We start from the raw sequence: 15,293 nt of genomic DNA, 5'->3' as shown, positions 1-15,293 counted from the left end.
AGTGAGACTCCAAACTCAAAAAAAAAAAAGCAACTGCTTAATCACAGAATGTTTAAAAATGCCATCTCAATAAGTATCTTGCCTCACCATATAATGCCACAAGGAAAAACTTTTATCTTTAAATCTCAGGACAAGAATACCAAATTGGCCTTACAAGACTAAAAACTAAGAAAGTACATCTACAACAAACTTATGAACCTACACAGTATGAGTTTTCGACTGCTTTCTCATGAGTAGTCACATTTTTGACAATTTCTCTCATTTGATTTGCTCTACCTTGGGTTAATGGCAACTTGATATAGATTATCAACAATTTTTTTTTTTTTTGAGTTGGAGTCTCACTCTGTCACCCAGACTGGAGTGCAGTGGCCACTCCCAGCCACCGCAGCCTTGACCTGCTGGGCTCCAGTGATCCTCCTCAGCCTTCCAAGTAGCTGGAACTACAGACGCGCACTACCACGCCCAGCTAATTTTTTTTTTTTTTTTTGAGTTGGAGTCTCACTCTGTCGCCCAGACTGGAGTGCAGTGGCCACTCCCGGTCACCGCAGCCTCGACCTGCTGGGCTCTAGCAATCCTTCCGCCTCAGCTTTCCAAGTAGCTGGAACTACAGGCGTATGCTACCGCGCCCAGCTAGTTTTTGATTTATTGTAGAGATGAGGTCTCACCAAGTTGCCCAGGCGGGTCTCGAACCCGCGGGCTCAGGCAATCTACTCACCTCAGCCTCCCAAAGCGCGGGATTACAGGCTGAGTCACCGAGCCCGGCTTATTACACACAATTTTGACCAATGAGATATTGTACTGACTTTTCTCAGCCAGTAAATCAACTATGTACATGTTTGTTCCTCATATATTCTTTAAAACTGACTTTCGCTTGAAAATGTCCCTGGTGCTTAATACATAATAACAGTAAATGCCTGCTTTCTTGAGCCAATATCCAGGTATAATAATGGAACATTAGAGAATTTGGCATTGGGATCTTCTGTAAGATGCAGGATGGTGTGTAGATGTCTGTGCCTAATGAAAAGCTCACTCTAACTTGCCTGTATTTGGACCTACCTTGTTTTTCTTGCCCCGGGGTTCACTTAGAGCCAGTTCATCTTGAAGAAGTTCTACTCTTTTAGCAAGCTGTAGATTTCGAAATGTCAAACTGTCCATTTCCTGTTGCAGTTTTCTTAATGACTGATCCTTCATTTTCAGTTGTTCCTATATCAAAGTGAAAACAAACCATTCCAACAGTATAGCCTAAGGTTTAGAACTAAATTTTTGAAACTATTTTTGTTTCACCAGTAATCAAAATCTCTTGATTTACGGAATTCAAGTTGTACCTGTTTATCATTTTAGTTCTTGCTTCTAGTGGGGAAAAAAAAGCATCTTTTGGCCAAACGAATTAAATTTAAAAATAAAATAAAAAGAATGAATATGCTAAAATAACAGTCTGTCATCAACTTAAAAGTAAAATATTTACAACTATATGTTGTTGTAACTATAACAGTGAATAGGCACAAAGCTAGAGGCTACAAATTTATACACTTGAATTGTTAGAGAGAACTTCAAACTCAATAATGATTCCCTTCAGTGAGCAAGAATGAGAAGAAATATATTTGTATTCTTTTTTTCTGTAAATCCTCTCTGAATTTAAATCAGTCAAAATGAAGTCTTTGCAGCACATCTAAGTTTACTTTAACTATTCTGATATGTCCATGACAAAAATCCATATTATCATAATGAAAATATTTTCAGATGCTGTTCTACATTAATTCATTTTAAAGTTAAGTGATAATAAGAAACAAAATCTAAACAATAAACAACACACCTTCTGCTGACCATTTTGTTCTGTTTATACCATAATGGGGTAAGAAAATAGGAAACTAAAGAAAAATATTTTGTTCCTTTTTTTAAAAAGAACTGTTCTAACTATATTTACAATGTAAATATGTAAATAATATGTAAACTATATTTACAATGTTCTGACAACTTTGTATTCACTGATAATCAAACCCAGATAGCTATACACTACTGGATATTTAAAGAACTATACTTTTATTATTTCCACTGAAACAAAAAATTATAAAACTAAGAAGAGATCATGTTTTAATGAACACATGATTTAATGATATTGAAACAGCCACCTAAAAACCACAGGCTGGTGTTTGTATCTACTGACATTATCTGCAAGCTGAGAGCAGTGGTAGCGGGATTGAACAATTTGTACCCATATTAAGCAGGAAAACATTTTTTTTCCTACTGCTTGTTTAGTAAGTCCTTAATTTTTACCTGAAGTTCAAAGATAAATTTAGGCCCAGCCCCTGTCCAAATTATCACATATTTCACATCAAAGAAACTCACACCAATGAATATTTACTATACCAAACAGCTCATTCAAGAGGCAAAAATCAACAAAATTAAAAGCCTACTGTAACAAAAGATACCCTAATAGTCCCATCTAGCATACTGACACACTTTCACTTGTACTATAATTACAACACTGTAATAAATAGTAAGACAAAAAGTAATTTCTTTATATTCTTATAATTGTTCTTAATATAATTATTATTGTGTGATTTTATTATAGTTTTGATAATGAGTTGACTACTGCTCCATTGACCAGTCATCAATTTCAGAAGACATCTATCCCAATCTCTCTCTAAACTCCCGTTTCTGCAATGGGGATGATAACATTATCTAACCTCAGAGAGTTGTTGTGAACACTAAATGAGTTAATGGATATCATTTACTTAGCACAATGCCTGGTACACAGTGAATGCTCAATCGATGGAACCAGCTGTCACAATCACCACTACCACCACTGTTGCCACCACTGCTTCCATCACAGAGTTAATCAAACACAAACAGTAACACAAGGGTGTTAAACACCAGAGCAGACTACTATGACAAGCTAGGGAATACTCTCCCCAGCAATAGGTTTAAACATTACTGGGAGAGATAATGATTTCTTTGACAATTCTGGTAAAACAGTAACTTAACTAATAAATAGTGACTATAAAGCGTCTTTTTATAGTCTGCTTGGGTACAGACAGCTTGGAAGTATTCAGGGCGGGGAGATGTTTAGAACCACCTAAACCCTGAGATTGTGGTAATAGCATCTGAGGATGGGACTCTCAGAGAAATAGTTCTCTAGCGTAAGGTCCAACACTGGCTGAGTAAAAGGACATACTTCTGTGACTTAGTTGCCTGAATGGAGCCACCTAGAATATATCACTGAGTGGGGGCTACTCCAGAAAGAGATCAGAGTTAAATGAAATCCCAATCCCATTTGTCTGAAGAGAACAATGGAAGCAAGAAAAAGAAAGAGCAAAGGAGTGAGCTAGGCAATATATTTATAACTGAAACTTGGCCAAGAGGGAATCCTTATCCTAGAATTAATTTACCCATTTAAAAATATCACTAAGCAATATTTATGGTACGTCTACTAGAATGAGGTAGAAATAAATTCCTTGATCTCCTGTCATATTTCTCTCTTCAGTTAACAAAGATGCTGATGTTAAAATGTATCATCCAAACAGTGTCCTGATTAACACAGGTTATTAGTATTAAATAGCTCAACTCAAGGTAAGATTAATGGACTAAATGATTCACACATTCAAATCCATGTATTAAGAACCTACCATCTGCCGAGTGCTGGGAATACAAATATGAATATGACACAGCCTCCCTCAGAGTGCTGTTTAGTGATGACAACAAATAAGAAAAGCCTTATTTGAAACTAAATAAAGGTCCAGAGGCATAGGAGAAATGCACTGAAGTCAAATAATACTATTTTGATAATTTTTAAGCTAAGGAAATCAAAGTACATCATATTCAAACCTAAGCAAGTGGGAAAGTTAACCATAAAGAACTGTATTACTGTCTGCTATCCTTAGTAAATCAGTGTCAGAATTGGGACATTAAACCAGGAAACAAGCTGAATTCTCTGCTTCAAGCATCATCAGACACTAACTTAACCCCCACAACACAAATATCCTGCTGTGTACCTTTAAAGCAGCAGAATTTGCTTGTTCTTCCACAACACCTTTTTTCAGGACCTGATTCTGAGCTCGAAGCTGAAAACAAAGAAAGCGATAATTAATTTTTAATATAAAGCAATTAGTCTTACTAAAGAAATCACAATTATTTTTACAGATATCATTATACTGAGTAACTAAATATCTTCTCATATATAAATGAGGACAAACAAAATATGAGCTCCAAAGAGGGTAGTCGATATCATAATTCACCATTTTACAGATAAGGACACACAGGCTGAGTTTCCCAGTCATATAAAAGGAATCAATGACAAATTGGGATGAAAATCACATTGGCCGAGCTCAGTGGCTCAAACTGTAATCCCAGCACTTTGGGAGGTCAAGGCGAGTGGATTGCCTGAGCCCACAGGTTCGAGACCAGCCTGGGCAACTTGGTGAGATCTCATCTCTACAATAAATAAAAAATTAGCCGAGTGTGATAGTGCGCGCCTGTAGTTCCAGCTACTTGGAAGGCTGAGGCAGAAGGATCGCTGGAGCCCAGCAGGTCGACGCTGGGGTGGCTGTGAGTGTGCCACTGCACTTCAGCCTAGGCGACAAGAGTGAGACCCCAACTCAAAAAAAGAAAACCCATGTCTCCCAATTCCTAGTGCATCATTCTTTCTATGAAACTTAGTCATCTCCCTAAATAAAAACTAATACAATAAATACTTTTTAAAAACTAACACAATAAATAAAGAGTATTGAATATGACATTTTTCTTGAAATTCTGACACTATTCATTTGCAAAGCATGCAATTAGACTAATTATGCAATAAAAATTGTACAGAAAATCAAAATGTGAGGCATCCATATATTCAGAGGGACAATGTACCTAACATCAGACATGCAAATATCATTGACAATAGCCTCAGGAATGGTAGACTTGTGTTATTAGGCACTGGCTGAGGCAGTGTACAAAAGCAACTAAGCAGCAGGCTCAATTTAAAAATTAAAAATAAGCTGGGCTCGGTGGCTCAGCCTGTAATCCCACGCCTTTGGGAGGCTGAGGTGAGTGGATTGCCTGAGCCCGCAGGTTCGAGACCCGCCTGGGCAACTTGGCAAGACCTCATCTCTACAATAAATACAAATTAGCCGGGCGTGGTAGCGCGCACCTGTAGTCTCAGTCTGGGCGACAGAGTGAGACTCCAACTCAAAAAAAATTAAAATTAAAATTAATAATAATATCCACTTACATATGAATGCTCATTACATACCTGGCACCATCCTAAGTACTTTCCATGTATTGACTCATCTAATTCTCACAATCCTCTAAAGTAGGTACTCTAAAAATCTCCATTTTACAGATGAGGAAACTGAAGCACCAAGAAGTTAGGTGACAATGCTGAGATTCAGACACTACCAGTTTGAACTCCAGAGTCATAATGCTAATTACACAATATTGGCTACTATTTCACAAAGCTACATTTAAGTATGTTGGAGAGGTGAGAGAAGCCTTTGGAGAGAGGAGTAAAACTTGGGCTTTTTTCCATAACTTATTATTAAAAACTAAGGTATAATTTTATTTTTTTTAAAGTATACAAATCAGAAATTATATCTCTTAATAAATTTTTACATATATTTACATCTATATAGCCACCACTGGCAGGAGCTTAAGTGGTAAATTTCACTTCTGCAATAAGAGGAAAATATTATCGGCAAAGAGAACACAGACCATGTTAGTTTAAATCTGTAAGTCTACTGTAGCCAAAGCAAAAGGTTTAGACAAATAATCTAAGGACTCAGTACACCGTGAAAGACCAGGTTCTTCTCTGTGAAACTAAAAGAATGGGACAATCTTATCTATGAGCTTTAAAAAATGAGAGAAAAAAAAAACAAACCCTATTTCTAATTCTGCATAGCTCAGATCTGTCTCCTGAGTACAGAGAACAGAAGTGACCCTTTTCTGTGCCAAAAGAGTAGGAATATTTGAATGCTAAATCTTAAACTGAGTATTTAAAACTCAGTGGAAAATTTAGCGAAGATTCTGAGACGAAAAGCAGGAATGCTGCAGAATATTCAACAGTTTGAGCAAAAGGTAGACTAAAAAGGCGAGCTACTTCTATTTTTAGAGAATTAAAGATCACAGTTCACTACCACAATACAAAGCAAACCCAAGTCTTTGCTCTGCCATTTACTAGACAATATAAGCCTGGAAAATTCACTTAACCTTTCTGAGCTTCAGCTGTATGATCTATAGACTGGGTAAATACATCTACCCTATCTTCCTTCTTCTGAGGCTATTGTGAGAACCAGATAAGAAACCTATGTAAAAGTACCTTCTAAACTATAAAATGCTCCACAAATGGAAACAGAGCTCTTATTATTAGAATGGACTCAAAGGGGCATCAGATACATTTATTACAGTTTGCCTGGTATAAGGCAATGTACTAAATGACATGAGGGAAAGAAGTTAAAGATGTGGTTCCTGCTTTCAAAGAACTACAATTTAAAAGGTAAGATAAAGTATTAAAAGATAACTGGCAATACTAGTATTACCTGCTTTAAAAAAAAAGGTAGCATAGGTATTAAATTCTCTAGAATAGGGTTTGGCAAACTAAGGTCCAGGGGCCAAGTGGCTTGCTACCTATTTTTAAAGTTTTACTGGAAGACAGCCACATTCATTCATTTACGTACTGTCTATGGTTGCTTTTGAGCCACAATGGAAGAGATAAGTAGTTGCAACAGCAACTGTATAACCCCAAGCGTAAAATATTTACTATTTGGCCCTTTACAAAAAAAGTTTGGTGACCTCTGCTCTAGAAGTTCAAAAGAGAGAAACAGCACTATAATGTTGACTTCCATAACATAGCGTTCAACTTTTTAAGCAATATCAACATAATCTAGAATAATGTGCTACCTTGACAGCAAAATTTAATAAACACTTTCAAACCCATGTAGCCAAAAAATAGCAATGCTATGTCAGTCTTTAGGTTTCACTTCATATCCTTGTCTGTAATCTTTGATCTGTTAATCTCTTGCATGTCTTCTTTGTGTGATATTTAGAAGCTCCTCATGACAGCTTCAAAGACTAAGAATGAGGCTTAAAGTCCACTAAACTCATAATGTCCTGTGGAACCAGAACTAACAATTCAAAAGAAAAAAGAAGAACCTCCCCTTTTATTTCTAAGGCACACTGAACAGATCATTTTGTTAAAAAGCAAAATGAAACTTTCAACTTACTGCTGTTAGGAATTTACTATAACTGATTATAACAAAAAATAATTTAAACTTTCCTTTGGAAATTTTGCTAAACTGGTAATTCAAACATGGTTTCAATGAAATTACTTAAGGGAAAATGTAGCTCTTTCAGAAATATTTATCTAAAATACCTTTCTATTATGGGTAGATAGAGAAGGGAGGCAGCTGGGCACAGTGGCTCACATGCCTGTAATCCCAGCACTTTGGGAGGCAGAGGCAAGAGGACTGCCTGAGCCCAGTCCTGGGCAATTTGGCAAGAACTCGTCTCTACAATAAATAAAAAAATTAGCTGGGCCTAGGGGCACGCACCTATAGTTCCAGTTACTTGGAAGCCTGAGGTGGAAGGATCGACTGAGCTCAGCAGGTCGAGGCTACAGTGGCTATGAGTGTGCCACTGTACTCCAGCCTGGGTGACAGAGTGAGACTCTGACTCAAAAAAAAAAAAAAAGAAAAGGAGGCAGATGAGAAGCTTGCATATTTTGATGTCATTTTAACTACACTTTGTGGCATTGAACGTTTTTCTGCATTTCAATATCACTACTGCCACTCTTACTGCATTGCTGAATGAGAAGCTTGTCAAATGCCCAGCTGCTGTGATCAGTCTGGTCTCCCTCTCCACACCAGTACTCACCACAGAAGGGAGGCAAATGCAGTGTTTCTGTTTTAGATATAGATCCCTAGATGACTACTGATGCTTCTAGGAGACGAGTGTGGAGACTCCAATGAATATGGCATAACTGAGAAACAACTGCCCTGAAGCCTCCCTTAGGACAGAAAAACTCTCCTGAACACCATATAGCCTACTTCCAGCAGCTGTTGCACCAAGCTCTTCTGTCCCATTCAGCGTAGGAACAGAACCTCTGAATCCCAACTCTGAAAGCCTCAATTCTTTTCAACCTCATTTTTCATGGTCATTTCATCTTCTGACTAGGTTTACCTTTTCTCTGAAAGCACCACACTCCTTCACATGGGCCAACAAATCCCATCTGTTCTTCCAGGAGCATACTTCCTAACCTCTGGTCTTACTTCCTCCCAGTGCCCTACACTGAGCTTGTTCCTCAGTTCCTTTGGCACTTACTAGTAGTAAGACATCTCTTATTAAACTATTCAGTTTTAGTTTTACTTTTTGAAATAGTTAATTTTCCATTTACTAATTTACGTATGATTTCTGTTCTCATCTCCTACCTGCCAACTTAAACTTCTTCATGATAAAGACTGCATTATATATTATAAAGACTGCAGTATATATTATATACTTCCTGACATTTCCCACCTCCAGTGAAATATCAATGCTGTGGCTAGAGAAAGCACTCAGTAAGTGTTTAGTTAACTAAGCAAAACAAATAGTATAAATTAAAGGTGTTTTATTTTATTTTATTTATTTATTTATTTATTTGAGTTGGAGTCTTACTCTGTCGCCCAGACTGGAGTGCAGTGGCCGCTCCCGGTCACTGCAGCCTGGACCTGCTGGGCTCTGGTGATCCTTCTGCCTCAGCCTTCCAACTGGAACTACAGGCACGCGCTACCATGCCAGGCTAATTTTTTGATTTATTGTAGAGATGAGGTCTCACCAAGTTGCCCAGGCGGGTCTCGAATCTGCGGGCTCAGGCAGTCCACTCACCTCAGCCTCCCAAAGCGCGGGATTACAGGCTGAGCCACCAAGTCCGGCAATTAAAGGTGTTTTAATGTAATATATTATACTGGGGGGGACCCAGAAAATTCCAGAATTATTTTTTTGGAGGGCAGGCCCCTTGTAGTATAGGCTTTTCCCGCTGGGTAAGTGTTCTAGGAAACCATTGGCATCAGTGTACCAGCTAGTGTTGTGAGAGGATGCATTTGGCTTCAGGGAATTTTTTTATTCTTCCAATGCATTTGCCCATTTCATGATGGGTGATTTTTTTAGCGCACCTGCCTACACTGTACTAAGCGTTCAGCAGTTTTTGACCAAAAATAGCATGACCCCTGTACTCTACCCTCCCTATTCACCCAATCTTACCCTGAATGACTTTTTTGTTTGTTTCCCTGGATGAAAAAAGTCCTCAAAGGGAAATGTTTTGCCAGTGTGGAAGAAGTGAAACAAAAAGTGGCAAAAACACTAAAAAGCATCAAAACTGATGAGTCCAAAACTGAGGAGTGGAAAAAGTAATTCAATAGGTACACTGCATCAAACAGAGAGAACTTGAAAGTGACTGAAGTTTAATCATGTAAGAATACAAAATCTTAGATAAATTCCAGGTTGTTTTGGGTCTCCCTCATATAACTGCAAGAGATTTTCATTACTTTAATAGTTACCTTTTCAAGACCCTTCCTTCTTCAAATGATTTGAGCCTCACAGTCCTATTGCACAGCAAGAATCTTCAAAACCCCTACGCCTATATCTCTAATGACCAGTGCTCAGAACTGCTCTACATAACTTTGGTTCTGGACCAGCTCAGCCTCAGTCAGACCTATTACAAAGCTGTTTCTCTAGGGACTGAGAGACTGGTAGCAAGCCAACTATGAGTCCTCAATGCTACTTTGACAATATGTAAGAGGATAACTGACGCAAGATTAGGGATTTACTACCTTCAACCACAAACTGTTGAAAGAGTTTGTGGAGAAAGAGAGAAGAACCCATATGCATCTTCTCAGCTAATCTTCAACAATCTTTTGTGTTAGAACCATTTCTACATGGCTGTTTTCACACAATGGACATTCTGACATTTATACATGTAGTACAACCCTGTAAAAAAAGTCTTTAAACATAAAGCCTTTTCTTCATTACAAAATGATATGTGCAACAGACAACCCTAGGACTCACCAAAACCAATTCAAAGCTTGCGAATACTGAAGTCATCTGCAGTACTGAGACCCCCGCTTCAGCATCTGGCCTGGATGATCCCTAGAACTCCTTCCAGTTCTAGCATTTTAAGAATTCTAAAGTGCCAGGCTCGGTGGCTCAGCCTGTAATCCCAGCACTTTGGGAGGGTGAGGTGAGTGGATTGCCTGAGTCCACGGGTTCGAGACCCACCTGGGCAACTTGGTGAGACCTCATCTCTACAATAAATTTAAAAAATGAGCCGGGCGTGGTAGCGCGTGCCTGTAGTTCTAGCTACCTAGAAGGCTGAGGCGGAAGGATCTTTGGAGCCCAGAAGGTCGAGGCTGCAGTGGCTGGGAGTGACCACTGCACTCCAATTTGGGTGACAGTGAGACTCCAACGCAAAAAAAAAAAGAATTCTAAAGTATGGGGAATAACACTTGGCCTTGCTCTCTGCCTACTTACTTGTTCTTATCCTAGGAGAGGGATAGAGTATGTGCAGGCTACTTCTATCAACTAGTAGCTTGGGTTATTTTGTCACTTAGCTTAGAAAAATCTCCTCTCAGACCTGCCCTCAAATGGAATATTTTCTCCTGTTCCTGCTCCCACATAGAGAAACTCTCCGGGACAGAACCCTTGCAGTTTAGCTGCCCCATCGGTGGCTCAGTGGGCAACTCAGTTGAACTAATGAGGAAGTGTAAGGCACCCCTCATCATCCTAGGGCCTTGCTATTCAAAATGTGATCTTTGGACAACTACGACAGCATCACCTGGGAGCAGAATCTCAGGCCCCACTCCAGAACTACTAAGCCAGAATCTACAGTTTAACAAGGTTTTACTTGGAGTGAGTTACTTAGACATTCACATCTGTGAGGCATTGATCTAGCACTGTCCAACAGATTATCAATAATCATGTGTGGCTACCTAAATTTAAATATTTAACATTATGTAAACTTAAAATTCAACTCCTCGGTCACATTAGCTGCATGTCAAGTGCTCAATAGCTAGACATAACTAGTGATTACCCTGCTGGACAGCACAGATACAGAACATTTTCATTCTCGTGGGAAGTTCCATTGGGTAGCACTGAGCACAAAGCAGTTTTTCAATCCAACTTTAGTAGTGAACCCTACCTACCACATCAGGGAGGGAAAAAGCTGATACCCGATTTTAATTCAGTCCAGTTCTGAGTCTATTTTTCTACGTGAGTGGGTGATTAATCAGCTTCACCAAAGTCCCATTACCTAGAGAACAAACATGCCGGATCAAAACTGACCCTTTCCCAGTATGAGTAGCTCTGTTCTAAGAGCATAAGTCAGAAGAGTTCCCAAAGGCAATCCTTTGGAATTAAAAGAAGCATCACTGCAAAGTAAACTATAGAGAAATAATAGATATTTGGTTCTCCCACTGGCTTTCACTGCCTCAAAAAAAAAAAAAAAAAAAAAGCTTTAAAATAATTATCTCGGTCAAAGCCACTATCCTGATACCATTTCTTGAGCAATGATTCTCAAATGATAACATGTACCCAAATCACTGGAGAGGTTTGTTACAATATGGATGGCTGGGTCCCACTGCCAGGTACGGATTCAGTAAGCCCAGGGTAGGCCTGGGAATTTATATTTCCAACTCATGTCCAGATACGGTTGGCTCAGGGCTCACACTTTGAGCATCATTGACCCAGCGTAACACAAACATTGGGAAGACAGTTAGAACTTGAAACTTGCTTACACAGTGAAATAAATGAGCCAGAACTGAATACATTTCGCCTCTCTTCTCCATAATGAGATATACCACCGCATGAGAAGCAGAGCAGGCCATGGAAGAAACAGCAAGAAAGAAATGAGCTTTCATTCTTAATCTAGAATGTTGTCACTGAAGTCTTGATTAGCTTTCTCTCACATCTCAGAGAGATGACTTGTATCTATTACCTATTAATTTCATAAACCCCTAAAAAATCAGCTTCTATATACCTTCTGCCTCCCCCACTCTATTGAACCTGAAATTTTAAAAGTCTCTTATGATCTCCCTAATTGCCCAAACCACTGGGGTCTTAATCTTCACTTTTACTGACCTTTCCATAACATTTTGTTTGAGCAACCTGTTTGTCCCAGCAAACAGGTTTCTCATTCTCATCTGCTTTAGCCTCCACAGTTCATTTTTTATCTAACTAGTTTCTTGGGCTCTTATATAGGAGTTCCTCAGACTGTTGGTTTTTCTTTTCTTTTTCCTTCTCAGAAGGAAAAAAGATTAGGAAGAATGAGCTCTTTTCTGGAATACAGGCTGAGATCTCCATTAAAGAAGAATAAGACTCTGCAAATGTCCTTTGTTTAGGGATCATGCTTGCTGTTCTCTTGACAGGCTTCCTTCTACAGCTTAAGAGGAAATCTTTCTCCTTTGTATCCTAAATAAGTCAGAAAAACAATGTAACTGGATTTCAATATCAGCCCACAACTTCTGTACCAGGGAAGATAATAAAAAGGTAGAATATTCCTTCCACAGGCACAGGGCTGGAGAGAGCACAGATCTTATCTAGAAATAGTCTAGTACTAGAATTGACAGAGAATAAAAGCACATAAAATCTTTTAACCAATTTCTGTTCTCTTGTGTTCTGAAATCTCTATCACATTGCAATTAATAGACTGAAAAATGATCTGGCCCAATAGAGAAATAACCCTAAGCGTGTGAGACCACCTACAGTCTCCTTAGCATCTAGTCATCCTCCTGGCGCATCCTTCCCACGGGTGTTCCCACAGTTTCCACCCTCATTAACTCTTGAAGTGCACCTTGATGGAAATTATCACAAAAGCGCTAGCCTTTGTCCTGACTTTTAGCCAGTCTATCTCCATTGGAAAGTTTTAGCAATTACCCCAATATCACCTCAAACTAAGATGTGGATACCACAAATTTAGCGTGCCTTCCAACCCTAAAGTTCCATGACTGTACCTAACCTTTAATACACCCCTTCACTTCAAATGGGCTCTCCTTCCTGCTGGCCCTCACTATGTCAGTAGCAGTCATGTTTCTCTCACCTCAGAACTTCAGTTTCAACTCTGAGTCTTCCCTAACTCACCAAGTCCCAAAAAATGCATGAGACACAAGGATGAGTACCTTATACACCCTATATATTTTCTAAGTTGAGTGCTAAGCACATAGCCGGCACTCAAAAAAGAGAAAAGCTAAAAAGTATCTTTTTGACCATAATTCCTGAATCTAGCCCCTCCTCTCCATCCCCAAATTTACTAACTTTAATGAATCCTACATTACCCTCCCCAAAACTATCTAGCAGTCTACTGTCTGGCTTCTTTCCACCAATCTTTACCTATTTCAATCCATCCCCTATACTGTTTCCTAAAAGTAAAGTCATTCCTCTTCTTAGCCTTTGACATCTCTCCATTACTCAATAGAGTTCACACATCTTATTTGACATCCACAGCCCTCCATGATCAGGTCCAAATTACCTACTCAACCACTCTCTGCCATGTATCTTAACCAAATTTTTCATGACAGGAAACACAGGCTGTTCCCTTTGCCTGAAAGCTACCATTCCCTCCTTCCCTGATCCCTAATCCCCACACTAAGTAACTTCAAGCCCTACCCAAAATCTTCTCTGTATTCCCACTGAACTAACACTTGTCATTCTGTATCATAACTATGTACCATGTTTGAACATTCTATTAGTGACTCCTTAAGTTGGAACTCTTGTCTCCCTCAACAGACCCTGGCCAAGTGCTCACAGGGGGCACATATTAAGTGCCTGTTGAACATGCATACCTATTCAAAAGAATAAAATCTTTCGGTTTTTATTACTTTGGGAGGTTATACAATTATTTCAGTAATGTAATCCCTGCTCAAAACATTTTTGGAACTCTTCTTCTGCCACTTGAAATTGCCTTTTGAGCTTGTTTACTCTCCAGAGAAGAAAATCTTCAGTCCCCTTACTTTGCTCATGAAACATTTTCAACCAAAAATAGTAGAGCCAAGTTTGAGCACTGCCATGCTCCACCCAACCCCCTTCATCATATGGATTTGTTCCAAACACCTTCTGGCCCTTTCCAATGAGGAAATCCTCCTTCAAAGGATGAAAATTTGCCATCACTGACAGTCTGCCACAGGCTCTTAAGACACTTCAAATGGAAATGCAAAAAAACTTTGCGATGGCAGCACCATTGAAATAAGTGTGGTATCTCAAAAGGCTTCTATGTGATGGTGAAGTGTGTATGTTTAGGCACAGGTTTTATTTTTCAAAGAATATTTCATCTTGCTGAAGATTTGTTGAATGAAATCACATGGGAAAAAATATATCTCAGTTTCTCCAAACTGTAAAAAGGGGCTAACTCTTTCCGTTGATTTCATGAATGGCAAGATCATTGAAAACTAGCTTAATGACTGTTGAATCGATTTCAAAGATGCAAGATTCTGTTCTAATAACTTCATTAAAATATTCTTAAGGCAGAAACTGCATCATCCTTTTGAAAGGCTCCATCATTTAAAAAGATTGATGCCATAAACATGATTAAGGAGCAGGTCCTTCTTTTCCTTACTATGTATTGAGCACCTGCTGGGTGCTCTGCCCCATTCCAGGTGACCGAGGCACAAGACAGAGAAAAGGACACAACCCTAGCACTCAAGCTTTCAAAATCATTGCAGACATCTTGCCAAAGTCCTGGATACATTCGTAACCACCCATCTCCAATGAAGCAGTTTACACTATGACTCTATTTACCCTCTCGAACTGATTGTGTCAGATAAGTCTCTTTAACCTCTTATCATCCCTGTAGGAAGGGAAAAAGGCCGATCTGCCCACTCACTGGGCGGGGGAAATTGAGGAAGCAGCGAGGTGAGGGGTGGTCCACACCTTTCCCTTCCCCTTCCCCGGCCAGCACCAGAGGCAGGAAGTCAGGATTTCTGACATCCCAGCCCCAAACCCGCTACTTCAGCGAGAAGGAAGAATCAAACTCCAGCTCCTTCCTGCAGAAATGCACACGGACCCAGACACCGCCCGGCCCCATCTCCTGGGAGCTGCAGGTGGAGGCACGGTAATGGTGGACAGAGGAGGCGGAGGGGAAAGGAGGGGCGCGCTCGCTTGCCCCCTCCGCAGTCCCCCTCCGTCCCGAAAAGTCGCTGCCAAGGCAACCCGAGGCCACAGGACCGGGGACCCCCTACTCCCCGCCCACGATGGGTACCTTCGAGTACTCCTGAGCCAGCTTCTGGTACTTCCCCTGCAACTCGGCCGAGGCCATGGCCTCCCCCGCCCCGTCCAGGCCAGGCCGCCCAGGC

At 39.8% G+C, this 15,293-nt stretch overlaps 1 protein-coding gene across 1 annotated transcript in view; it reads right to left on the bottom strand.

Moving 5' to 3' along the window:
• The window catches only part of PPP1R21 (protein phosphatase 1 regulatory subunit 21), a 73,943-nt gene extending 58,656 nt beyond the window's left edge, over window positions 1-15,287 (bottom strand). Inside the window, exons 1-3 of the mRNA XM_008068676.1 lie at window positions 15,200-15,287; window positions 3,993-4,061; window positions 1,057-1,203 (exon numbers count right to left, since the gene is read on the bottom strand). Coding sequence (XP_008066867.1) covers window positions 1,057-1,203; window positions 3,993-4,061; window positions 15,200-15,256 — 273 coding nt within the window. The 5' untranslated portion in view covers window positions 15,257-15,287. The remainder of the gene's footprint in view (window positions 1-1,056; window positions 1,204-3,992; window positions 4,062-15,199) is intronic.
• Between the last annotated feature and the right edge of the window lie 6 nt (window positions 15,288-15,293).

This window comes from Carlito syrichta, unplaced genomic scaffold (genome assembly GCF_000164805.1).
Source record: "Carlito syrichta isolate Samal-C Ts95f unplaced genomic scaffold, Tarsius_syrichta-2.0.1 Scaffold311472, whole genome shotgun sequence".
Taxonomy (NCBI): domain Eukaryota; kingdom Metazoa; phylum Chordata; class Mammalia; order Primates; family Tarsiidae; genus Carlito; species Carlito syrichta.
Note: the sequence above shows the minus strand (reverse complement) of the source record. Positions and strands in the feature narration are given on the sequence as shown.